Genomic DNA, 27,648 nt, shown 5'->3' on the forward strand with positions numbered 1-27,648 from the left:
TGTTGTGCTATAAATACTTCAGTACAAAAGGAAAAGTAAATACAAATAATTTAGTATATTAGCAACCCAAATGTTTGCAGCTGGACCTGATTCTATGTAGCTATTATTGTATGTTAGTTGTCACAGCACTGAATGATTACTGGTGAAGATGAACAGCAACTCCCTTGACTTGAATACAGCTGTTGATTCACCTCTAGCTGAAATCATTGATTTATATTCCGGTTTGTCTGTGAAAGTGACAGTGTTTGATTATTTAGAAAGTTAAGCACAATGATAGTTTTTTTTTTTCCAACCAAATTTTACTTAGCATTATATTTAACACATATAGCATAATTTTAGGATACCTTTGTTCATCATGACAGTGTCCACAAAATAAAGGAAAAGTGAAAAAGACAACCAGAGAAAGGGGCGATAACGGACTGTATTCCTAAAACCATCACGGCTATGCCAAGCCACTCCCCACTCACTTACCACATTCTGAAACCATCACTGCAGCTCCATGTCTGAGAGGCCCAACAGCTGCTAGCGGATAGTTAATTGTATGATCCCTTTGTCTGATATGAGGTGTTGACCAGTGAAACAAATCCTGTTCAAAAGGGCCGTGCACAGTACACAACTTTCTTCATCGCATGACTACTTGACATTATCTGCAACAAGCTTGCATTATGATAAATTTCCAGCATTTTGGAAAATTTCTATGCCAATAAGGGAATAAATATTACAACGGCGTGCACGGCACTCTGACAGGGTCACTGTTCCAAATGATGCACAGCATTCACTGTGGCCGTTAACGACCAGAGCTGCATGTCCTTGGACACACTTTCCAACTGTGAAGATCTCTAAGGCTGATGTGATGGTTTTAAGAATACAGCCAGCAGGACGGAAAGACGAGAGAAGGAGCAAACCTGACGAATAAAACCTGCACAGACAAACTAACTGAACAAACTTCTCACGACCCGCCCTTCACACGTCTTTTAACAACAACAACAGACTGACAGCCCTGGTCCGTTTCACGTTACGCTCTCAGTCCTGCCGTCCCATGATTCCTTGCCCCCGTGTGCTTCGCAACAGGATTCCTCTCTCGCTCCGTACTGCCCCGTTCGTACCGCCCCCTCTCCCGCCTGGCTGCTACAGTCTCCAGGGCGGCTGGAACTCGGAGCTGGGGAGGGGAGTGCAGTGGGTCGTGTCGAAATTCCGCATGTACTTCCGTGCCTGAGAGAGAGAGAGAGAGAGAGGGAGAGACGTGTGACGGGCTGCACGCTGTTTAACGGAGAACACCAACGCCGACGTGACCGGAAGTGGGCTCTCACCAGAAACAGAGCCAGCTGCCGTCTTCCCTCCAGGGTCATGTCTTCACCTGAGGATGGGAGAGGCACCGTCACAAAGCGGGCACACCCTCACCCGAGAGCCAGCGCCCAGCAGGGAGGAGGAAACGCATACACAGCATCATGTTGCATGACTTTGAAAAGGGACATAAGATGGGGATCTCACCGACACTCCAGGGGAACGATGTCTCTCTGTCTGTCTGGTAGGACTGTAGCACTGAGGTGCACCAGTCATCCTCCACCTCGTAACTGCTGTACACTGAGGCTGGAGAGAGAAGGGAGAGAGAGCGTGAACAGTACTGGTCAGAGCATTATCATAGCAGACACACAAGTTCCATGCATTATCAGCAAACACACACTCCATTTCCTAAGCATTATCACAAGACACACACCCATACACACACACACAATGATGAGAGCACTAAGAGGAAACGCAGCATTTTTTACAGTAAGTGCACACATATTCTCTCTCAATGGACAGCGCAGTGCTGTAACATACAGTCTTGGACGCAACCCTTTCATCACTGGTCATACGGTAATACACATCATGTTCACTTACCCTCTTCCAACTGGCTTTGTGCCCCCAGCCACTGTCTAACTGCCCTCACACCCTCCTCTGTCATAACCTTGGGATATCTATAAAAAGAGACAGAGAGATGTCAGACATAGTGCTTTTACGTCCCATTCGCCCCACAGGACAGTGCATGAGCTCTGACTGTAAAGGGGAACAGACCTGAACTGAAGCAGTTTGAGCAGCAAGTCGTTGCCTCTGTTGGACATGATGTCTTCTGGGCCCCTGCAATGGCACAAAGACAACTAACTTAACACCACGTTACACCACACTTTGCACCAATCTTGCACCACTTTCCCCACGCTTTCACCATACTTTCGCCACACTTGCACCACATGACACCACACTTGCAGCACTGGTGGAATTTCAAGTAGTTCGGGCCTTGTCCTGAGGCTGAATGTGCAATTTTTTTCATTTCGGTGTATGGGAGCAAGTATGTGCCATTTAGTTTGCTTAGTTATAACGTGTCATATGACAACAAATTCACGCAATTAACAAGACGTGCGAGCGATACAGATGAACACATTGATGTGGTGGCAATCACACAACAATGACTCACGTGGTGGTGATGATCTCATCTTTGGTTCTTCTGATCAGCAGCACCGGGCCCTGGTACCTACAAACACACAGCAGATAGCCCTTCCAATTGCAGTCACTTTCCAGGGTAGCAGAAACCCACATCAGTTAAACAGCAGTAATCGTGCAGTGCTCTTACGATGACGTCCACATATTATGTTGCGTTTAGCTGCGCAGTGCTGTATAGCGTATTGCCATTTAAAGTGGTGTTTATGGCTCAAAGTCAGTGGAAGACTTACTTGCAGAGCTGTTCCGCATTATTGAGGTTCATGTACTGCCTTACTGTGTGCGTTACCAGAGGCCCTGGAAGGCAAGAAAAAGACCGGACATCAGTTACAGACAGACAGACAGACAGACAAAGTCAAGAGAAGGGTTTGCCTCCCTCCCACCCTATATTGGTACAGGAATTCCAAACACACAGACATGGGTCTTCGCTCAGGAGTATGGGGAATACCACTGAAAGGAGATCTGCGCAGAGCCATACATAAAAATCTCAGCAGAAAGGAGGAGATATTGTAAAACTACTTCACATTCATAAAAATGAGTGTTAACTAGCTCCGATAAGCTCCGATTTGCCATGATTGAAAACTACGTAACAGTACACGGGATGAAAGGCGCGCGGCTGCTCCTTCACTTAAAATAGCAATGTCTTCAGAGGAAATGCTCTAGAAAACCCTGGACAGGGGCCAGCAGGCAGCCGTGCCCTCGTGCTTCCCCCTGACTCACTCCAGCTGTCAGGCATGACCTTCAGCGCCAGGGGCAGCAGGTCGTCGAAGGACGCGTCCAGCACCACAGCCCTGATCTCCGGGTATGACATGACTGCCCAGGTGGCTGAGGGAGAGAGACGCCAGGGAGTTAGCGCCCTACGCTTCACAGAATCATTAAGCGGCGTGCATGTGTATATGTGCTCGTGTGAGTGTGTGTATTTGTGCATGCACACGTGCGTGTGTGTGTGTGCATGTGAGATCTACATAAGGTACCAGAAATTATACGCACAATGCACAGTCTACAATGCAAGGTCTACAACAGGAAAGCTGGGTGAGGTGAATTCCCTCAACACTATACACATATTTGTTTCCTTTGTTTTCTAAGAGAAGAGCCCTTCAAAAATTAGTGAAAAGCAAACTATGTTGGTAATTACCTGTAAATCCTCCTATTGACCACGCGTATACAATGATGTCACTAAGCTGGAAGCCTAGCTTGTGAACTGCAAACTGAATCACCACGTCCATAGCATTGGCCTCGTTCTGGGGGAAAGGCACTCCCTAGCAGAGCATGAGAGTAAAAGAGAGAGAGAGTGAGAGAAAGATTTAAATTAGTAGTGTTTAGTTTTGATATCCCTGATGGATGGACAACCAAGAGCATTACAAGCGGGTCTGAATGCCCTTGGTGAAATCAATATAAGGGAATAATATATAGGAAATAAAGGACTTCCTGTGTATGAGCTACTTCTTCTGTAAGTAAAGAAAGAGTTAACCCCATCATTTGAGAAAGAGCTGAACAGCCAGCTTCGATGAGAGGTGAAGGTAACTCCCACACTCTGCTGCAGTCTTCTGCAGCCGAACCGGATTTTCCAGATGCTGCATATCCAAGTATATATTCTCTTGTTTATCATCACACACTGCCTATCATTGCCCTTAAGCTACAGGGCTCCCCCTGCAAAGGTGTTATCTACCTGTCAGCATTCTGACAGGCTGAGGCACCACCCAGACCTGGCTCTCTGAGCGCCAGCTGTGTTCCGTTGCTCTTCCTCAGAGAGAGAAAGCGACACAGGTGGCTAAAAAGAGCCCCTGAGATGGGTGATCAGTGCCTGAACTCCCCCTTGCAGAGGGACAGCTCTGTCTAAAGTCCAGTTATGTAAAACTGTGATGATTCATTCAACACTGGCAGTGAGAAAAAGGCATGCGGTTTAGAGTGTAATGATTCTTATTCTGAGTGAGAGAGAGAGCATGACGTTTAGAGTGCCATGATTTCGATTCTGAGAGAGAGAAAATGAAGTTTAGAGCGTAACGATTCTTATTCTGAGTGATAGGGAGTACTGCTTACTGTGCTTCCTGCAAATCCAGGGTGATTCCAGCCCAGCACCGAGTATCCTCCTGCAGAGCACACCCGAAAAAAATCACACACACAGACATGTAGCCACGTACACAGGCACATACACACAACCCCACATTCACACCCACCCACGAGCACACACACACAAACAAACACTCATGTATATGTACTGTGCACACCCACACAAAGAATAGGCGTAATTCTACACATACACTTTTGTAATCCAACATGATAATAAATTACTATTTCAGCATTACAGTTCTATGTAGTTTTGCATGCAGAGTTTGCATGACTGACAAATTCAGAGTAACACATCCAAAAACCTTTAGGCCCTTCTCTACAAAGACAATAGCATACTCCTCATACCAATTTACAGACTACTAGGGTACTCTCTGCCTATGACTGAGAATGCAAGCAATATAAACACACATGGCGACAGTAGAAACACACTTACCTTCTAATGGTGTGTTCATGCAGCCCACCTCATAAAAGCCTGCATTCCCCTCGCAGCAAATCACCTGAAATGCACATCATCATATGCTGTAGACATCATGTGAAAAAGACAAAGCCAAATTTCAAACGCAGGCCCAGATTTATTCTAACCATGATGGCTTTTTCCTTGACTTTGAGTAACTCTGCGAGTTTTGCATTTTATCAATACGTAGGCCTACACAGCATCGCAAGCTGTGAGTGTATCAAGAAGAAGTAAAATTTACTTAAATTTGATGACAAGGCACCACAGCTTTGTGATTGCAGAGTTATCAGGAGATCATGACACAAGAGAGGTACTCTCTCACTTCCACACTGAAAACGGAATTTACAAAAAAAAAAACTCTCTCTTTCTTTCCTTCCTTTAGCACCCTCCTGCCCTCTCTCACCAGTGTCTTTCCTCTCTCCCCTCCATCTCTCCTCCGGTCCACAAACATAGTGTCGATCTCGTTCCCATCGCACGCTACCAGTTTGTTCCTTTGTCCGTCGAACTGCGGGGAGCAGAGCGGGCAAACAGGGGACTTCAGTGTGCAATGAAGCGAGCAGATCGGTCCGGTGCTCAACAGACTAAAGCTGTGCGGCTCTGCACTTCCAGCAACGCTCACACAAACTGTCTCTGCTCTTTTCTGGGCAGAATCAGAACCAGTCAGTAAAAGTCACATCACCTCAGTGAAGTCTTTTAAGGGGGAGAAACGGGAAGAGAGCAAGCAGAGTTCATGTTGCGGATTCCACTTTGGTGCTGTCGCCCCTCCCGTGCATACAGTGTGAGTGTATAACAGGGTGTGTGGTTTATGTGGGTGCGCATTTCAGCAGTAGGCTATACGTCATGTCGTCACATGTAATGCACGCCATGTAATGCACAGCAAGCATATCACTGCGAACATGAGACGTGTGGATTCTGTGACAGCATACAGAGTTCCAATGGTGTGTATGAGAGATGCTTGGTGTGTGTGTGTGTGTGTGTGTGTGTTGTTACCTCTTCGACGAGTCGGGCCTGCCCCTGCTGCAACATGGGCCTCATGGCCTTCTGTAGCAGGCCTACCGACCCAGGGTACAGCATCCTCCTCCCAAACGAGTGAGCGATCAGGTAGCTGGGGGAGGGAGGGAGGGAGAGAGAGAGAGACAGAGAGAGAGGTGAGGTGAGGTGAATGGAGAAGGAGGGGATATGTTGAGTGGGGCTGCTGACGGCACGAGTAGGGGCAGGTGGGCTGCCCCCGTGGGGGGTACCTGACGATGTGGCAGGGCAGAGTGCGCACTGAGCTGAGGACGCTGTCCGCTGACCCCCTGTGTCTGGGCTCCAGCTTCAGCAAAGACACCCCCGCTTTCGACAGCTTCCTGTGAGGCATGCACAAGAGCACACATGTGAACGCTGCGCATTCGCACACACACACACACACACTATAAATAAATACAAATACTGTATGTGCTCCTGATAAGAGCGTCTGCTAAATGACGAAAATATTAAATGTACGATTTTCCTGAAAGCATTTCCTTCAATATTTCTTGGAGCTTTTTGTGCCATATTTTGTGGACTGTACACCCAATGCTATACGTGGACAAATAGGTGGTCATACCTTCAAATCAGGACTTCATGAATTATTAGGTATGTTAGGGACCTACAGATTGACTACTGCTGATACCTGCCTGTATCAACTGCAGGATCACATAACACATCTGACCTACTTCATGACCTTTCATTCGTAAAGTGAGGACATTGTGAACATTGTTGCCTGTGTAAAAGGAGCTTCTGCCCAGCCTCTTGCTCAAGGTACTGACAGCCAAATATGGGGGAAAATAATAATAGCAATAATAATACAGCTGGCTGGTTAGTTGGTGAAAAATGACCTTTAGTCCTTTCTATTGCTATCAGAACCCTCTTTTCTTTGAAATTTACCGATGGCATCTAACAGCTATGCATTTCTCATAAGCTACCCACTTCACCCAAAATGCTGGAATAGTCATTTTCATGCACAATTAAAAGCTAAAGATAAAACTCAGTAGGTGGTTACTATGTAAAGTGTAACTGACATTTTAAAGTGTCTTAGATTCCTTTAATCTTGTTGACTGTAAGAGAAGAGAGCCTACTTCGCTAACCACATCAGGAAGATTGCATGCATTCCACCGAAAACGGACAGTAATTATATAGCTTCACTAAATACAACAGTCTACAGCAGCGTCTTTCAAGTATGTTACATGCATTTTGTCACAATAATACTGTTCCTTGGGACAATGAACATTAAATTACTGGCATTTAGCAGACGCTCTTATCCAGAGCGACTTACATTGGTTATTTTTTTTTACCTTATCCATATATACAGCTGGATATTTACTTAGGCAATTGTAGAAAAAGTACCTTGCCCAAGGGTACAGCAGCAGTGCCCCAGTGGGGTACCAAACCAGCAACCGCTATGCTACACTGCCACCCATCAGATAGCACTGTGTGGCCTTGCCACAGTAACGTTTATTGTTATGACATGGTATTCTGGGGTACAAAGCATTTTGTTCAAAGTCCACACGCAATACTATAGACAGTTAATTGCCATAGATAGTACATTAATTGTGAAAGCGCTTCACAAGTTTGTGTTATAACTTGTGGTGAAATCCTGTCCCTATTGACAGACCAGTATCTTCATTCAAACATAGACACGTCTTCATCTTCTCACATTTCACCGCAAAATACGGCACAGAGCATGGTAACAATCTCCAGCTCAATAGAGGCCACATGACAGATGAGAATTTAAATGGCAATGCCTGACATCACAGTGTGCAAGCCTTCTCAATCAATTTAATGCCTGTGATCAAAATAGCCTTCATCATCACAACATGTGAAACGTACTTCTTAAGGACATGACTTCCTGAGGGCAAAAACATTTAGCATGGGAAAGCCTTCAGACAGATCCCTACACAGGAGGCAAAACTAGACAGGAAATACACAAATGACACAAATACTACATATACACACACACACACACGCACACACACACACACGCGCGCACACACACACACACACGCGCAGTTCACAGTACTCACGGGCTGCTGACTTCTCTCCAGCTGAAGTCTGCGGGCCAGTGAGCGAAATCAAAGTCGTAGCATGCCAGTTTCTTCTACGAGGATAAGAAAACCAAAAATGAAACTTTGCTTTTTCCACAACAAACACAAAAACAGAAGCGGATATTGCTGCCTAAGGTCACGGTGGTCTTACCTTGTTGCTGGGGGTGTGGCTTTTCCTGGTCTCCTCCAGAATGGTGATAAATTGCAGGTAGTCCGGGTTCCTCCAGCGACCCAGACCTGAGACAGACAAAGGTCAAGCACAGTGCAACGTCAGACACCAGATAGCCCATAGCCACACAATGCAATGCAACACGGTGTAACACAACAACCATCTCAGAGGACAGTTCAACAGTTTCATCATCCAAAAAACAGTAAACTCAAGTAACTGATTCAAAAACTGTGCGTGGCTCATGACAGACAAGACTTTAATAAATGCCCTGATTAATCCTGGGGCAGACAGAGTTCTGTTACCTTCGCAGCACAAAATTACAACCCTCGTAAATATTGAAGGTCTTGTGTTATGAAGGCAAAAAGTTCAGTGCACTCACCTCTCAGACAGGCTATTCCGAACAGACACACCAGTACTGTGCCTACATACTGACTGACCGGGATCAGCTTAGAGCTGCAGATGTATCCTAAACAACACAACAGAGACCGTATTAATACCAATCCTTCACACAAAAGACAAACAACGGCTAATATAATACAACATCACGCACACATATGCTGCAAATACCCTTAACTATAAGACTGTAAATACTTAAGGAGCATTATCACATTGTTAATTTGCTGAGTGCTCAATCCAGATGCATCAAATAGCTTTGCTAATATTCTTGTTTGGCAGAGTAGGATGATCACAGCTGTAGTGCAGTAAGTTGCTCAGCTGTATGGCTGCAGTGGTGCACCCAGGCAAGAACAGAGTGACATGCAAAACCGCAGCACCTGGAAACCAGTCTCAGCACAAATCCACAGAGGAAAACACCTACACGGGAGGCTGCGTGCCCAGACACACAGCCTGTGTTTCCCAGTATGTAACTCTGCCAAATTGACAATCACAGGCCCACACTTCCAACAGATAAAGAGGCTGGGCCAGTACCTTTCCTGTAGAGGTAGCACAGTAGCAGTGGAGAGCTGTAGTAGGACAGGGACCAGAGCGCTGAGGCCTGTAGAGAGTGATCAACACGGGGCTCATGTTACAACATCACAGAGCTGTGCTCAACACATCCATCTCATATACGGCCTACAATGACTGACCAGTTCAACACAGTTGTTTGTGAAAGAGTTACCTAGAGACACCGCTGGCAATGCATCTCAACTAATGAAATAAGCACACAATGCTCTGACAGTCCTGTTTTTAAGCAAAATGTCCACTGCTTTGAATACCTCACTTCACAGTACGCAGGTTCTAAAACGAGAATGATGACTATTACACGGAATACAACACTACCCGTCCCTACGTGTTCTCACTGGTGCAATATTATAGTAGCACGTTACTGACCCAGCCCAGGATGCTGTCGGTGTGTTTCTCAAGGCTCTTGGGCTGGTATGTCCATCCCTGTGGGCATGAAAGGGAGATGAAGAGGTGTTCTTTCATTGATTCACACACTGGACGTTTCTAGCTTGCTAGATTGCTTGCTGCAACATTCATACTGTGACTCGTTGTAGGGCAAAGTTGCTCTCACAAATGCAGTCATTTGAGTTTTTATCTAAAAATAATGATACGCTGCAATTTTCACACAGCCCAACACCTTTAAATAACTGACATTCAGTTTGACAGCCCGTCTCTCTTTCAATAACACACGGACTTCCGCAGCAGCTAGCTAGGTAGCCAGCTAGCATCCAATAATGCCCTCTGACGGGAAACATCATTCTCGCTCTCTCTAGCCGGCTGTCAATCACTCACACGCAACCCGCCCACGTTTAGCACCGCGCTCACCCTCCTCCCGGCTCTGGCCTCGGGTCTGTTCTGGTCCGGAGGGCGATGAATTCGCTGAAGATTGGGCCCAAAAAGACAACGAAGCCATATCCAGCCGGCCATTCTTCCTACGGTTACGAGCTACGGAAGCCCAAGAGGGGAATACGCACTGTCCCAGAAATGCGCAGCGTTGTTACTTGGCTGCTACGGTAGGCTTGAAGAACGACGCTTGATACCGAGTAGTCAGCGTTAAGGTGGGAGTAAGTTACTTATCTTTGTAAACGTTTGCAGAATTAATACAGGGCTGTCAGTCCGCAACTAAACCTGTTTACTAAAACTCCACAAAGGCCTATTGTGCCGAAAATTGTGTTTATTCGTTGCTCACTTAGTCCGTGATTGCATATTAGTAGCAGAGCCGTGTAGTAGTGCACGCCGGTGCCCTCTATTGACTACTTGTGGTATGCATATTGTATTTTGTGTGTGTGTGTGTGTGTGAGAGAGAGAGAAAGAGAGATAGAGAAAAAGATGAAGATATATATATATATATATATAATATCAAGTTTATGAAAAAAATGGTTATTTGTTTTCTATTTATATTCCTTTCTACATTTTCATGGAAAGGAAATAGTGAATGTGGGTGCAATAATTGTAAATGTCATTGAAGAGTACCACTACTGCTGGGGAAAAATTTGTTCTATAACCAAGACACTTTCCCAATATCCTCCGATACAAACTCAAGATATATTGTATGTGAGTATTGGTCTGAAGGCATGCCTATATATTTTTGCAGTGAGTGCTTGCTGTTTAATTATCCTAAATTGACGCTAATGAAAAAAAATTCTTTTCACTTTCACCCACCTACTTGGCCAACTAACTTGCTTTGGCAAAACATTAATTTTTTAAATTACAATACACAGCCAATGTTTATGCCAATGTTGTTTATATATATAGTACACTGGATAAGACAGATATTTGAAAAGCCATTGCGGGCTATTCATGTTCATAACTACACTAAGCAAATAAGATCAAGTCAAATTGTTGAACAATGACATCAGTTACAGACAAAATATCCACAGGTCACAGTCACATGCTGATTTCAAACATATTTTAATCTGATGTAATGTAGGACATCCCGATGGCTTCTCTGGTAAGCAGACAAAAAGTATGATGCAATATTTTGGAATTAAATTAAAAAACAGTGAGAATGTTTTGCACTGAAAGCTTCAAAGCTTTTAAAATGTATTGTATATACTGGGGAAAGGAATTCTTCTTCAAGCAGTCGTTGACACCTCGGGGGTCAGCAAGAACATTGCTCATATCTGAAAGGGAGAATGTATATAACTCAGAGTTACCCAACTGCAGTTCAGAATGAAGGTGGCACTGGCAGCAATTGAGTGACATCATGTGACACAGCTGTGACACTGTGATGTAGTGTTGTTCAATATGGCAGTGGGGTGACAGAGCCGCAGCTGGCCGACGAAAGGCACAGAACAGGGACGTCCACATGGCCTACAGTAGTTTAATCCTTACCTGTCCAGCTCCTTGTAGACGTCATTGTCTTTGGTGGGCTTCAGGTCCTGAGAGAGAGAGTGGAAAGATTCACGACCGTGAGCCCTGAGCTACAGCTTGCGGAAGGCGTGATGGAATTGATTTGTTAATATTGTTAATGTAGTCCTGCCAATAAAAGGCAGTGTGACTTTGACGGGACCGGGGGGGGGGGGGGGGGGGGGGGGAGTGACGGACAGCTCAGCAGGCTGCATCTGCTGACAGCAGCAGGAGGCGGGACCCATCTGGCGGCAGACGGCTGGGTCTCAGTCAGCATGTGGAGGGCCGAGAACAGTAACTCACCATGTACACTGCGCTCTGGGCGGGCGTCTGGAGCCGGAGACGGGGAGAAAGGGGGGCAGGTTTTAAAATCGTGCACAAACAGAGAGAAGCAAAAAAATGGGAGGGTGAAAACCAACACTTTTTTTCTCTCCAAGAAATAATGGTTTTCAGGGCTTTTTCATTGAAACTGTTGTTTTATTAGTTTATAGTTTGGTTCATGTATTGTGATTACACATATTAGATAATTCCTTTTTTGTACATGGTTACCTGTACATACCCACACATTACTTGTTTTAATACATGGTTCAGCAACACAAATGTGTCTTCATTGTGCCAGTAAAGTAATTTGAATGGAGTTAAACTGTCAGACATTGCATTATCATGAACAGAGATACACGCACAACCCTCACCTGTCTCAGGTCATCAGGGTTTTCATAGATATTCTCAACTTCTCCAGAGCAGTGGGATAGAGACTGCTCTATACCTTGAGGGGGGAAAAAAGGGGATGTTGACACACTCATACAGTAACAGCATACTGGCATGCAGGGTTTGTTATGACCATTTCCCCATCTATCTCTCATCCATTGTGGTTTAGTCTCTAATGCAGACAGACCTAAGGATGGATGGGGGGGGCAAACAGAGAGATTTTGAAGAAGGTGGTGGAAAGACTTACCGGGGTGAGTGTTACGATGCCCGCGTTTCCATAGCAACACACCGGCGGCCACAGCAACCAAGGGCACCAGGAGCCCTAAAGCAGAGAGTGAAGGGAGGAGAGAGGGAGAGGAGAGGTATGTGTTCACTAGTAGAGGGTGTGGGAAATTGAGAAAGAGAGGGGAAAAAAGAGAAAAGAATGGGGGTAAATTAAGACGTAGTGGCAGCATGTTCCACGGTTGCAGCATGCTACGAGGCTGCAGTATGCCAGAAGAGGGCAGCACTGTTTTCTAAATCAGGTGTCTCGGGCCATTTATTCGTGAGAGAACACTTGAGTGTAATAACACAGCGCATCAATCAATCAGACTGACAACACCAGCTACACACTGTATCTAGAGGATTATAGAGGTGCAAAATGCCTTATTCTTATATATATTTTGATGCTGGATTAAGTCCTATTTCAACTCACCTGCAGCTGCAGATAGAATAAGTGGAAAAAAAACTGTAAAATGAAAAGACATGAGAAAAACCGCGCAAAGATGTAATCTGCTGGACAGAAACATAGTCTGATGTGATCACACTCAGGGTGTCTTATATTTGACTGTTGTGGGATTTTAGATTTACATGCATGCATTAAAGTGACACCATACATGCAAACAGAGACGTACAGTAAGACAATGGAGCATTGGGCAAGGATGAATAGAAAAGAGTGATGTCAGACCATCAGGTGCATTCCTGTGCAAGCCAGCCAAAATTTATTCTGGCTGTTCAACAGCGCACAGTGTGCTGAGCAATGGGAAGTGATAATAACGGAGCTACCCCTGACAGCGTCTCAGGATCTGCCATCTCGGCTGGCTTTCACACTCCGGGGTGGAACTGTTAGGATGCACCAGCGAGACTTGCACAGTGGAGAAGGCTGTGAAACCGGCTGACGGAGGTTCCTCTCACCCCCCCCCCCCCTCTCCAACCTCCAGCTGTCATGACATATATTTTTAATAACCGTTTGAGGGCTGCAAATATTCACCCATCATTGCCTGTGACACCACCTCAGAGGGATATGACTGAGCTGTGGGAAAGACTGATTGGCTCGGGAGGATTGCAAAGCCTAATGGGATTGCGATGTGACGGCTGCTCTGTTTTGACTTGCTGTGTTCAACATGCTAGGTTATGGCTGTGAATTTTAATAATAGAATGCACTGGAGCACGACACCCGTGCCATTACACTTGTCCCTCCAAAGAAGACTGACGGATGATTTACATCTGCTGAATGGTCATACTGTACACGGTGATCATGCGATAGATTTGAGATGATGGAGCTTGCAGCATTCCATAAACCCAGTTCCATTTCAGTTAAGCCTCTGGAACAGTATGGAAAAAATTGTATGTATGGAACAGTATGGAGAAAAAAAGTTTCCTGTAGGAAACCTTCATCACAGCAAACAGATGTTGCGTTTCACATAATGAACACCTCTAATTTTAGAGTCAGCTTTCTCCATTTAGAGTGTCAAAATAACAATTTCACTTCACCATGGCTATCAGAGCTTTTCCTATCATCAGCTGATTAATGAGACCTGCTAAGTTATTCCCTGAAAGCTCACAACCTCCTACCCGAAGCTCTAATAACTAAGCTCATGAATCCTCGCTGTTGCAGCTGGGTTGGGTGCCCTTGACATTACTGAAGACTTTAATAGTATAAGGGATTTGTGCCCTGGCCATCCTCGGTAGCCTTATATTGCACGAAATCTCAGGTTTTCTCACCCATCGATACATTTCTGTTGTGCATGAAGGTTAACCTTCTGTAGCTCATGACTTTTTTTACAGGTGTTCCCAGAGCTGCCTGGCTGTATGTCATCTCATGGCAACGTCTACGGCTGATGACTCAACCCTGTACCACACACATCCCTAGCTCCTCTCATCTAGCCTCATAAACAGCTTAAACGGGACCTTGAGAGCTCCCTCTATTCGAGAGGAGACAGGATCGTTGCTATCAATCAAAACGGTTCCATCAGCTAACTTCCCCACAAGGTCAAGAGCCCCCTCGTTTCTTTATATGCTATTGGACTCATTGGAATTTGCCTGCCCAGTCAAAACAGGACAATTGACTACATGAGAAGAGCACATGTCTGTCATTGACAAAAGAGTCTGTCAGTAACTTAATCAGAAATACCTCTGCCCCAAGGCCTGTTCTGTCTGTATGAGGCTAGATGTTTAGTCATGGCAGAGTAAGGCAGGTGGTAACGGTATTGCACTCGCAATGAAAGAGTTGCAGGCTCCATTCCCAGGTGGTGCACTACCCATGAACAAGGCACCTAATCTAAACTTTTTTTCAGTACAGATCAAAAAGGTTCAATTTCCCCACACATCACCAAACAATTTTTTTTCCGGCATCCTGTGTACTTGTAGACTAGGTCTCTTGAGCAATGTCCTATGTCTCTTCCCACTTCAGAAGAAATGCGTACAAGGTGCATTTCTTCCTTTTGTTCTTTTCTTCCAGTGTGTTATTTGTAGCTTAGCAGGTACATTAATTTACTTTTTTCATGAAACATTAACTTTAAAGCATTGCTCGTGGCTGTATGCTTTGTGTGTGTGTGTGTGTGTGTTTGTACGAGTTAACAATTATGTGCTGACTTCAAATACACCTTGGTTCAGTCATCTTAGAGCTTTCAAACTGGAAAGATGGACACAATGTAGAACAAAATACCTTATAGAGCATGGAACCAGCATTGCCAACACAAGGAATTAGAGCGTACTTAAGAGCTACCCACTGCAACAGCACTTCTGAACACAATCAAACCAAACCAGGAAGCCATCAATAAATATGAGAGTTATATATGACAATGCCTACATTTATATAACAATTGGGATGACTATTCCTATTCCTTACATCACATCAATGTACTGTTTTTCAAAAACCATGCAGGGGCAATATGCTACAAAACTAAATTTCAGCATAACCTCAGGCTTCTCCATGTCAATATGCAACAATGTGATTTGAGAAGACTGGCACGATTTTCAACAGCAGTGCTGTTTTGTCCTCTCACCAGTAGGAGGCAGTGTGACTGTGTGGACAGCTCTGGCTTTCTTCCCATTTTTGAGTTCAATCGTGCAGGTGTAATTCCCTGCCACCTCGGGCTTGAGTGGCAGCGGGACCTCGGTGCTGAGGCGGCCGGGTGCGTTGGAAAACCCGCTCAGCCTATAGCTCTGGTTCTGGTGGGTCCAAGAGACCCGCTTCACCTGCGAACGCTCCGAGTACTGACACCAGAGAACCAGCGCCGAGGGAGTGGACTTTGCATAGACTGGGAGAGGAAAAAAAAGAAGGATTACACACAATGCATATTCATCAGACTTACAAGGTTGCTTGCTAACTGTGACGAATGCCCCGTGTCCCGTGGGGGACAGATAAGAGTAAGTACGAGGATAATTGGACTCAATTGGTTCAGTAATGTGCCAGCATTGATAGGAGTCTTCAGTGAAAGGCTCTGCACTCCCTGCAAGCGAGCATCAGGTATAATTTCACATAATGACTTTCCTGATGAGGCTACATAAATATATATGTTATTTCAGCCATCTGATGATGCTCGACGCGTTAGCTGACAGTGACGGATTGGCCTAAGCCGCCTGGTCAGCAGTGATGGATGTTAAATAGGGAGGCAGTTATTCAAAGGCTATGATGGCAAGCCAAGTAATGTCTGGCGGCGAAGCGCCCGGCGCTTCGGATTTGCGGTTGTCGAGTGCTTTCTGTACCGTGCAGGACGCTGACCCTCATGCTCTGGCTGAACACTATGTCGTTCAGGAAGACCTCGCAGAGGTACACGCCCCCCTCCCTCAGCTCGGGGTACAGCAGGAAGGAGAAGCTGCCGGCATTGGCCGAGTCGGTGCTGGCCAGGTGGAGGCGGGGCTTGGTCTGGTTCTTGTAGCCCCGCCTCCATCGGTCGTAGGAGAAGACGCGCTCCATCTTCTCCGAGTCGGGGTGCTGCCAGTAGAGCATGACGTAGTCTCCCGAGACAGAAGTGCAAGGAAGGGGCAGGGGGGTGCGAGAGAGACATGCTGCGGAGAGCAGGGGGCCTGGGAGCGGGATAGAGAGGTGGGGGTGGGACAGAGAAAGACAGGAGAGAGTAAATAGGAGGGGAGGAATGAAGAGGAGGATGAAGCATAAAAAGGGAAAGGGACATAGTCATATATATTCTAGAAAGCCCTCTCTAGATCTTGCCACTTAGAGGGTGTAGGGTATTATTTTTTATTCACAGTGTGCCGACAAAGTGTGTTATTATATAGATTCACTCACCATGAGTTATGTTGGAGAACTTTGCTACCTTGGTAACTAAGGGAGAGAGCCACACAGGAGAAAGTTAAATGAATCACAATGGTGGACTAGAAACTTCTGCAAAAACACAGGAGTGAAATGATGCAGTTCTTTATGACCCCAGAGCACACAGATTTGACTCTGGATTTTATCTTGCTTGAAATGTAAATGAACCTTGTGGTAACTGTGCAGGAATGAGAGTCTAAACCATATAATTTGGAGTGAGATAATTTCGTTCATTTGCCACAAATGCAAACTAGAGAGACCCACAATGTAAATCGTGGTCGTTCGTGTTTCCTTGTATGAGTGCGATGCATTGTCTCTGTCTCTTAAAGTCTTAACCCCCAGTGATTCTCTACCACCTGCAATCTCCTCAGCTTCCTTTCATGGTTTTTCTGTTCTCTTTTTTTTACCCTCCATCCCCCTCATCTTCACTTTTCTTATGTCTCATCTTCCCACGCTCCCATCTGTCATCATTCTTCCTCCTCTGACTTTCTCACTCCCTCACCATCGATTGTCACAGTGTAGGTGAAGAGGAACAGGGGCCTGCTGCAGTTTCCGAGGGGCTGGATCTGGCAGGTGTAGTTGCCCTGCTCCGTCCGGTCAATCCGGGGCAGTTTGCAGACCACCTCCCCCGAAAGGCCTGTTTCCGAGCGCAGGGGCTGCCCGAGGGGGGAGAACCAGGCCACCTCGGAGACAGCTTCGTGGCTGGACACCTCTGTGATCAGGCACAAAGTACTGTCTTCTGGGATAGGCTGGGGAGGAATGACTTTCACTAGAAGAAGGGAGGGGAAACAATAAGCTTCTGAAAACAGTGTGGAACAAAGTGTCACATGATACTGATCCCAGCTACTTTAGTATTGGTTATCTTCCTCCTTTTACCAGCATACCATCAGACTTCCAGCCTGAGTACAGTTAGGAGCCTATGTATGACAGCAAAACTACACAGAAGGCATTTTATAAACATACTATTACATCATTTGAAGCTTTAAGGTAAGCATGAACTCAAAGTAAAAGAACATGGCAAAAGCAAGCGATTTGATTCTTGAGAATGAAAGCAAATGTGAAATCTGACACATCTCCAAAGCCAAAGCTGATCTGCAACAATTAATGTATGTTATCTGCAACTGTAGCAGTGGTAAGGGGAGTGGGTTGGTCTGGAAGGCTGCTGATGGATTCCTACACAGGCAGGGAAGACAACAAGCCAAAGGACACAAATTGCACCAATCTGGGTAGTCATGCAAAAGAGAAAAAGGCCCATTGCCGACAATAAGGATAGCATATTGGATGCCACTGACTCTTGTTAAATGCTATAGTGTTTCTTGTAAAACCACACAAAATTGTTTTTGGTGCAGAGGGCATGTAGAGTATTGAAGGTAAGGACAGCATGACAATGAAAACAGAAGATATGGTGTTAGAGGAGATGGCTACCTGTGAGAATGACCAGCAGTATAATTTTTTGTCTCAGTTTCCTCTCTCCCTGCTCTATCAAACAGGAATAGCGCCCACCATCCTTAGAGCGAGGATTGAAAAACAGCGAGAAATCTCCCGACTTCTGGAAGTTTGAGTCGGCCAATCGCATGTCTCTCTTGGACGCCCCTCCCAAGAACTGCTGCCTTTCACTTGCAGACATGACCAGGCTCCAGCTGTCCAGCCCGTCAGGCTTCCAATACCAGTTGAGTTTCACTGAGCCCCTGAGTGGCCAATCAGAGCAAGCCAAGGTGACGGGTGTGCCCACCTCAGCTACTACAACATCGCTCCAGGGTCTTTCTGCTGAAAGAGCAAAAACATGCAGGAGATCAAAAATACCAACTGCTAACACATAGGCGGAGTTCTAATTTTCAGCTTTTCAGACCACAATATTCCCTTAGTAATATTGAGGAAAAATTAAACTCATTGGGCTAACATCAAGTTAAAGACCAACATTTCCTGATCCACAATTGCTCAAGCTGAAAATCCAGAGAGAACTGAGCTAATAGATAACTGGGTAAATACATTATTTCAATATTTCAGCAATTACTGTTACATCACCATTATAATTTGAATTTGGACCGAGCAACCCACACTTGAGCTCTCAATCTATTCTACGAAGAATTAATCTGATTTCACCTAGTATTCCATCTAAACTAGATTCTACTAAACAAGTACTTTTACACTCTAAAGTTGATGTATAATCATTTGTTGCATTAAATATTTTCCCTGTGTACTGTACAGAACTTTACCTTCTGCTTCATCTTGCACATTGCATTCTCACTTGTATTGACCTAAAGCAATTTACATTTCCCAGAATTAGGGTGTCAGGTATTTTCTTCTAATTCGACAATACTGACATAGAAATAATACAATCAGCATCACCATTATTGTAGGATCACGTGTACCTTTGGTTGAGATGGATCGGGGGAAGAACAGCACCACAGCCATGAGAGAACAGGGAAGAAGGCAGAGTTCCATTATTCCAGAGGTTGGTAACTGACAACACAGAGGGCTAATTTAGCAATTATACATTAACACTCTACCAGTGTCCCCTCACCAGTTTCATCTCTTTTCCAGCGCTGGGGCCGAGCTGTGGGTCTATATCCGGTTCCTGACAAGAAAGCACACGAGAGAAGCTTTGGTGGGATAAAAGCAGACCAGAAAGTGACAGCCCGCAGGAAAGGGCTTGTCACCGTGCTTGTGAATGCCAATGTGTGGGACTCTGATAATCACTCACTGGGACACTCGAGCACAAAAAAAAGGGCACAAGCACATTTTAGGCGACTCTAACAAACAGTGAGGGGACAAACTATTGGCTGTCCCCTACAGTTAAACTGCCCACAGCATCAAAGAGAGAGAACAAATGACAACACGCAAAAAAAAAAAAAACACAGTCGGTTTGCACACACAGTCACACATCGCTGATCACAAATAGAACATCACTTCTCCTCATTAAATTGATTAGCAGAGGTGATCCAACCATCAGTAGAGACTTACATAGCTCATGCTTTTACAAGACAGCCATTCACTTGGTAAAGCTGGGTATTTTCTGTAGCAATTCAAGTTTAAGTACCTTGCTCAAGGTTGAAACTTAAAAGTTAAAAAGTTAAAAACTTTAAAAAGTATTCCTTTTGGGATCCAAACACGTGACCTTCTGGATACACACAACCGGATGAACATTGACCACAGGGCTGACAAGTTTTTCACTACAACCCCCCCCCCCCCCCCCCCCCCCCCCCCCCCCCCCCCCCCCCATAACAACCCCATCGTCTTGTAACAGACATGATTTACTGAATATAATGATGTAAGAATGGTCCAGAAAATCATCTTAAATGGGCACGAAATACCATTATATTACATGAAGCAAGAATAATGAAATAGGAATACTTGAGAATAGACGAAATAGTGCATCATTTCAGGCAAACTGAGAACATTTCACCCCCCTGGGCTCCATGTCTTTACATACCCTGAATGTCTTTAATTAAAACTAACAGTATTATCGGCCCCTCGGAGTGCTATTACCAGATCAACACTTAATTACTGCTGCGCTAATGGGGTCTGAAAAGAGAGGGGGAGAGTGCTAACAGAGCAGGAGAGACATTGGGGAGGAGAAATGGAGAGGGAGAGCAAGACCGAGAGAAGCACTTCAAAGAGCAAAATGGGCTTCAGCAGTTAACAAGAATTATGCCGCTGAATATGTCACTCCCCCCCTTGATAAATAATCACATTAAACCCCAGCTCGTTTAATTAATCTGATGCATATGAGCTAATTCTGTGCATCGCCATGACCGTGAGCATCAGTCTGTGGATGGACTGGGGAGGACCTTGGAGAGTTAGGTATGATGTGTGTGTGTGTGTGTTTGAATGGCAGAGTGTGACTGCAGCCACACTAGGATTATGATTAACTTTCGTTAGCTGGGGACCTTGGTCTCGAGCTCAGGCAGAACACTGTAACTCTGGTTGCTCTGTGTGGGATGTGAGAGCTGCAGTTTGAAAGGTGGCAAAAGACCTACCTCTGTTACCTGTGTATGTCTGTGTGGCGGCAAGGCTCTGCTGGATTTTAAAGCAGCAATGGAGCTGCCATAATACTCAAATATACACACATATATATATATATATATATATATATATATATGGAGGCCAGGTTATTCAAACACCGAAACATTTCACTCTATGTCAACACGTTTTCATACTATTTCTTACAAAGGACCAAGGTATACAACAAACAAACAAACAACAACACAGAAAGGAGAAGAGAAGAAATAACCTGGAACCTGGTCTAAACAGTAGGAAAGATGTCTATCGGCTGGGTAGTGTTTATGAGAGGTGGTGAGGACTGGAGCTGCAATAAAACACTGAAGGATGCCTTTAACACTGAAGCTGGGTGGGGCTTTTTCCAACTGAGTTGGAAAATCGCACACATTATATTCTGCTTAAAAATAGACCTTACATACCATAATCTTAATATTATAATATTGCACGGAGTGAAATCGTGTTGTTTTCAAATAATTTTATTTTATTATTAGATTAGAATTAGAAATATTAGAATACATGACAGTCAGTTATTCACACCCCTGTAGTTACCTTTTTTAATCCTCCTCGGTATTAGTTCACACTTATAAGATGCTTCCTGTAAAGTTTTTTGCAGCTCTGGCAATTCTGGATTTTTGTCCATTCCTCTTGGCAGAATTGTTTGCGGTTCTTCAGAACGATACCACTTAGGTCTGTGGAGTGGTTTCAAGATTAAAGGATAGTATTAAAACACGATAAAAAGAAAAATTTTAGCTTAAATATTTTTCTGCTTAATTTGTTTTGATGCTATTTAGCTTGAAGTACGAATAAATATGAAGGGAATTAAATTAACAGATGTACCCCGAGTAGCATTGCTCAGGTGTTCAGGCCATATATAATAAGAATATAATCGAATTAACCGCTGGGGCGCTTACACTGGAAGCACTGGGTGTATTGACCATCGGTACGTCGTAGATCCATCAGCCTCTCAAAGCTGGTCAAATGCAGGATGTCATTTCTGAGGAGGAAATATCAGAGAACTAACATTTGTTCCTTCAGTTTTTTTTTTTTTAAATCCCTTTTCAAGAACCACTGAATTGAAACAATAAAGAAAACAACAGAGAGACGAACATCTCGCTGTGACCGGATCGATATAGTCGTTATGAAGACCGCAAGAACCAAGGTTATGGCGCCGCGTGCGCAAGTAGCTACATCAAGTTGGCAACAGATGGCGCAGTAAAGTAATGAATTTGTATGCTGTAAGCACCCACATTAAATTGAAAGCCATTAAGTGCAATGACATGTATCAAGCACAATCTGGCAACCAGACTGTCGTCTCAAATCTTGAAAATCCATGCATTACGTTAGTTGTTATTACAGTCTTTGTATCAAAATAACTCACACAGCACCAATTCAACTTACGTCGGTTTTAAGGATGTTCATGCTACTACAAATATTGTCCATAGAATTAACTCCAAATATAACACGATTCGTCAGTTTAACTCAAGGGCAAATTCAAAATCGCTTTGGATAAAAGCGTCTGCCAAATGACCTAAATGTAAATGTAAATGTAAATGTAAAAAAACTATCTGTTGCATTTTATTCCAACATTTTCAGACACACTCAAGCACTATGACTCAGAAATTACAACACTGTGTTAAATAAACTTGATCTATAATGATTTGAATTCATACTGAATAACAGAGGAGCCATTGCAAGACAATAAGTTATAAATCTGAGTAAATAAATCTGTTAGTGGCTGTTATGAATTTATGACAGCATTTATGTTCAATATTATAAATGTTTTCCGCAATTAAACTGCCGGCGTAGGCCAGTGTAATTTCAGTACTAGACAGAACTATTTCGCCTTCAGTACTGTAAGCCAAAAAGATCTAATTTCACTGTGTTTATTCCTCTTAGCCCGATTCGCTTCCATGTCTCAGTGAAATTCACGGGAGTTTTAAATAAAGGGTCTCACTGTTTCCTTCTCCACCAATTGCAGACCGATAGCGTGTGGAAGTTCCCAAACTTCCCAGCGTTTAACACCAGCGGTGCTGTGATAACGTGACGCCCAAGTGACATCACAGTCATTCACCCACTCACAGTCGTGTAGGTAAAGCCTCTGCACACTGGAACTACTCGGCGCTTTGAATGCGGCTTATACTTTTCTGCCTGCACAACACCTACCGGAGGCTCCATCACCTGTGCGGTTCACACCTCCCTGACGCTCTGGGTTGGCGACAGGCTTGATTTTTTTTTTATTCTGTTCGACAGTAATTAAAGGCCGCCAAATAGAGAGGACGTAACTACAGCGGCTATTCGTTGCTGAAATCAAGTTTTTTTAAAAAGAAGATTCGCACACGGGATCGTTTTATTATTTTGGTAAAGATAAAGAAAGTGAAATGATGCCGCATTCAAGCGTTCTGTTTTTCTTCGACTTTCGAAGGAAAAATGTTGGACTCGTCGTAGCGATATTATTCGCAATGTTTCAAGGTAAGAACACGGGTACCGTAAACCCCGGCCTTCTACAGATTTCCCTTGCTCAGTTTCTCTCCCATTTCTTATCATTCCCGATTGAATTATTCGGTTTTTGTACCCGGTTTCTGTGTGGCGTTGATTGAAACGCTATATTTCATTTAATGCCTTTAACTCAGTTGTTTTGGGTTATGGTCCGTTTTCTCTTTACGTCTCTCGGGCGCACATGTATGAATACTAGCAGAAATGGAAAATATCGGAAGGTTTGTTCATACCTGCTTGTTTAGTTCACTTCTATTCTACACCCCACCTTTTGAGTCCTGAGTTTCGGTGCGCCATGTTAGTCAAGGTGTGGCCTCCTGGTGTTTTTTTCCTCTCTCGGTTGTCAGCAGGTGTGACTTCAAAACCCGCTTCTGAATACAACCGTAATTAACCCCGTATTCATAAATGCAGCATATTTCCTCAAATTCCTTGCATTCCTTTCCCCGCATTCTTTCTTTGAAATGTCTTGCTCTATTATTTCCAGTCGGTTTGAGAAAAAACGAACATTAAACGTGAACACAAAGCAACAGGGTGTTGACAGTACCATTCTGTCTGTTTTTAGCCGTTGGCCCAGATATCTACCAGTTTAACGTATGCAGGTTAGCAATGTGATTAATTCAGTGCCCCGAAAAATGATGAGTGAAATGGTGCGATAACTATTTGGTTCACATATTAGTCGATACAAAGCGCATTCCGTGCGTATCTATAGGGACGGATTCATTCAAATGTAATCGTTGGAAATCCACCGATTGCGCTGCGGATCATGTTTTTTCATCACAGCTTGGTGTTAGCAGACTTTTTTTTTTACGTCCTTCCATAACCTGGTACAGGAAAGAATTTCGCGAACTGAATCGTGAAACCTGCTGTATGTTGTCCCGATTTGAAAAAAAAAAAAAAAACACACACACACAAGCACCAAACTGCCCTCCAGCATGACCACTCTTTACTCCTATGGTAATATAATGTAATGTAAATTGCGATTTTCGTCGCTGATTAATTTTCATAAACAGTGTATGGCTTCAGGCCTGTTGCCCAGGTACGTGTGAGACATGCACCTGACAGAATGCATGGTGTAGTGGCAGTTGTCCGGAAGCGGTGTCCACCTGTGTTCATTACATATTTTTGATTCACAAACGTGTTTTGCTCATTAGAGTTTAGAATGAAGTAGACCATGACCTGAAGCATTTTTTTGTGTTTGCGTAGGAGTCGTTTAGCCTACAGTAGCCTATAGTGAACTGAAAACGGAAACGGGATCAAGTTTGCAACGCCGGGGATAAAAACGAATCTACGTCATATTCACTCCGGTTACAACGATCCAGAAATGCACTCACTCGCTTTATTTATTCAAAAGCCGAGTCTCAGGTGCCCGGCCACATTTTACAGCACTTCAGCTGCACTTCGGGGGGATACGGGGGAAAAAGTGAAACAAATGTTTTTGTTTTATTTATGAACCCTGTGGAGAAAGAAAGAAAACGGCAAGAATTTAACCTTTTAAAGTTTTAAAGTTAAATAAGCACAGACAAAGTACAGCATTCTCTGTTGGTTAGCATTGTTGTGTCCGCTGAGGGGGCGGCCTGCTTATTGACTAAGCGGTTGGAAGAAAATGTTTTTTTTTTTTTTTGTCTTTTATCATGCTGCTGTTGCTTGCACTTGCTGACAACAGGTCCGTTACAGGTGACGTCCTAGCGAGCTTATAGAGTGTTAACAATAGGCCTTTGTACATATTATTCTAATATGTAGCTATAAAAAAACTGTTGATACTTATTGAACCTATACAGTTGTATAGAGTTCTTTTAGAGAAAAGGTATCCAGCTCTGGGTCAGAAAAGCTTGGAGATGCTTTTGTTGTAATTTGGATTTGGGAGATAGTGACGTAGTTTCGTGTTGTCTCATCTCCAGCAGTAAGAGGCGAGGGAAAGCTACAGTTGTATGTATTTTCAATGACATACAAATTCCTGAAGCAGACCCACAGGCACAATCTGTTTTCTACCTCAAATACCCTCACGAGCCCTTAAGTGTATTTAACATGTTTGTAAACAGGTGGGGACTTAGATACACAATGCGAGGCTAATTTGGGTAAATATTGTCTGTGTGGGAGGAACTGAATCAAGATGAAATTGACATCTTACAAGCAAGCGACCCCCCCCCAAAACCTTGCCTGCCTGCCTGCCTGCCCGCCCACCCAGGCAATAGAAGATCCTTGTTCTCTCTTCTTTTATTTTCTGCCGTTTTTCAAGCTCCTGTCCTGGTCTTTTGTCTGAGCGGCGTCCGTCATTGGTGAATTCAAACGGCCCCCCCTACATCTCGCCCGGAGCTCAAGGCCGGGCTGTTTATGATTGTCTGAGCTGCAGGCTGGGGGAGAGGCTGTGAGCCGCTGTGAAATGGGGGGGAAAAAAGCATCACAGAATGGATTTAAAGGTGTAAACAGACAAAAGTCCCAGTGTGTCCCTGTATTACCCCTGGCTAAAAATATCCTTCAGATTTAGTGAGCCCAGCATTTGATTTCTTTTTTTCCCTTGAAATGAACACTTTAATTGTATGCTTTTAAAATAATCCTTCATTCTTTGAAGTCAGTAGTTGTCCTGAATTATTAATTTCAATGAATCACGTTGGAATGTGTTATAATGGTAAATGCCAAGAATATTTGTAAAGGTCATCTGTGTTCACATTTGGGTTGGTGTGGTCTATTTAGAACATTTATTTAGACACATCAGTAGGCTTGACCTTATTTTATTTATGTATACTTTCGTTCTGTATTAACTTTATTTATGCATATTTTTCATGTTAACTGTAAGACCAAAGGGTTTCAAACACATTTTTGGCAGATGCATGGAAACATGAAGCTGAATAAATCAAAATAAGAGGCTCGCGCCTTTGCCCCTACCTATTTAAAGTTAAATAGAAGAATTAACAGGAAGTTGGTCTAAGCAGGAAAAAAAAATATATATATACAGCATGTACTTCATTGAACCGGCTAGGCTGAGAATGGTAACTGTAATGCTAAATCCAATGCATTCTTTCAAGAGGCTCTGCGTGGGCTCTAGTGTTAACGGAGAACAGCGTTATCACACGAGCTTTATTGCTGCGGTACTTTCACTTCCTGAATTGACTCAGGCAGGGGAGTCTGGGTATACCCCCAATGTTCACGGTGGAATTTCCACTCCTTGGTGCACACACGTAGCACGGAAATTACAGTATTTTTGGGAAAGCTGTCAGCCGGTGGTGCGCATGCTTTCTCTGTGGGGGGGTTACTCCGGCATGGTGCTGCAGTGGAGTTACTCTATGCGTGTGTGCTCTTTGATAGGCTGAATGGCCCATTCTCCTCCACACCATTTTCAGTGTTCACGGATGTCACCTGAAGCCACAGTGTGGCATTTGCCAGCCAGTTATATGGTCGTTGAAGAAGTACTGCAGGAAGCTTCTCTTTCCTGCTTTCTGTTCACACATGCATATGGAAAAATGTTACATTCTTATCTGGGCAGAAGTTGGTTTCATCTCAGCCTTGTTCTGGAGGCAGTGTTCTGAATCTACGTTAGTGTGGTGCAATAGTTTCACAAGCCATGAATAAAATACTCCTACGTAATTATGGAGTGAGCAGGGACCCCAGGAAAGGGTAATGAGCAGCCTCATGGATATAGCACGGGAAAGATCCTGAAGTTTTAGGATGCCTGCAGTCAAACGCAACCTCCCACCCACTGCACACGCCCCAGTTGATTCTTGTTGAAAGGTCGTGGGTGAGGTGGCGTCATAGGTCCCGCGGTGTGAAGAAGTGGCGTTCTGGGAAGGAGGCTGCGTGATTCACGGGCAAGGCGTGGCAGGTCTGCCTCATACCTTCCACAGCCTACTTTTCCCACCAGCTGTCACACGAGGGCATTCAGTTTCACATTAGCGTTCCCGATACTGGAGTGCTGGCGAGTGGGGAAGGCCAACGCTGATCCCACGTTTCTGTTATTGATTACCAAAGACCACTTCTCGCCTTTTTGATTTTTAGGACATTTGATATGTGTCCTGGGAAATATTTGCTGTGCTGTGCTGTCCCCTGTGTAGTTTGGCTGCTACAGCATGTTGTTCTGCATGTGTCCTTGGTGAGCTTTCTGTCTCTGGTCTTGCACATTTTTTGTGCCCGTAGGAGAGTGTGTGTGTGTGTCCATCTCTCTCTATCACTGTGGTGAGCTTTTAGATCAAAACAGGTGACCCCATTCTTTCCCGCATTCCTTCACCATATATGGGCATCAGAGCCGGGCGCCACAATTACTGAGGTCAGCGGGGCTATTTAGCATAATCTTCCTCTTTCTCTCCTCTCCTTCCTGCGCGGTTGTTGTCTCTGTCGCTCGCGTACCACCTCTTTGCCTTTCGCTCTGCTCTGCCCGTGTGAAAATCCCGCA

At 44.4% G+C, this 27,648-nt stretch overlaps 3 protein-coding genes across 4 annotated transcripts in view; 1 reads left to right on the forward strand and 2 right to left on the reverse strand.

Moving 5' to 3' along the window:
• Positions 1-350: 350 nt before the first annotated feature.
• abhd16a (abhydrolase domain containing 16A, phospholipase) lies at positions 351-10,145 on the reverse strand. Its single transcript, XM_036538325.1, has 20 exons — positions 10,004-10,145; positions 9,566-9,622; positions 9,164-9,230; positions 8,616-8,702; positions 8,219-8,304; positions 8,047-8,120; positions 6,244-6,351; positions 5,993-6,107; positions 5,406-5,507; positions 4,982-5,045; positions 4,519-4,568; positions 3,614-3,737; positions 3,199-3,303; positions 2,712-2,775; positions 2,456-2,512; positions 2,059-2,121; positions 1,885-1,961; positions 1,492-1,590; positions 1,311-1,357; positions 351-1,212 (listed from the first exon to the last, which is right to left on the reverse strand). The coding sequence occupies exons 1-20, from the start codon at positions 10,103-10,105 to the stop codon at positions 1,129-1,131; spliced, it is 1,632 nt and encodes a 543-aa protein (XP_036394218.1). The 5' UTR covers positions 10,106-10,145; the 3' UTR covers positions 351-1,128.
• Positions 10,146-11,120: 975 nt separating this feature from the next.
• On the reverse strand, positions 11,121-19,184 carry g6fl (g6f-like). The gene is made up of 11 exons (XM_036538660.1): positions 19,142-19,184; positions 18,195-18,536; positions 17,272-17,538; positions 16,746-16,781; positions 16,205-16,525; positions 15,502-15,756; positions 12,483-12,608; positions 12,220-12,293; positions 11,831-11,857; positions 11,513-11,559; positions 11,121-11,301 (listed from the first exon to the last, which is right to left on the reverse strand). The coding sequence occupies exons 1-11, from the start codon at positions 19,182-19,184 to the stop codon at positions 11,280-11,282; spliced, it is 1,560 nt and encodes a 519-aa protein (XP_036394553.1). The 3' UTR covers positions 11,121-11,279.
• A 3,669-nt stretch (positions 19,185-22,853) lies between these two features.
• The window catches only part of si:ch73-22o12.1 (nectin-2), a 43,406-nt gene continuing 38,611 nt past the window's right edge, over positions 22,854-27,648 (forward strand). For both annotated transcript variants that reach the window (XM_036538191.1, XM_036538190.1), the window contains exon 1: positions 22,854-23,240. In XM_036538191.1, coding sequence (XP_036394084.1) covers positions 23,150-23,240 — 91 coding nt within the window. In that variant the 5' untranslated portion in view covers positions 22,854-23,149. The remainder of the gene's footprint in view (positions 23,241-27,648) is intronic.

Source organism: Megalops cyprinoides, chromosome 10, assembly GCF_013368585.1.
Source record: "Megalops cyprinoides isolate fMegCyp1 chromosome 10, fMegCyp1.pri, whole genome shotgun sequence".
Classification (NCBI taxonomy): Eukaryota; Metazoa; Chordata; class Actinopteri; order Elopiformes; family Megalopidae; genus Megalops; species Megalops cyprinoides.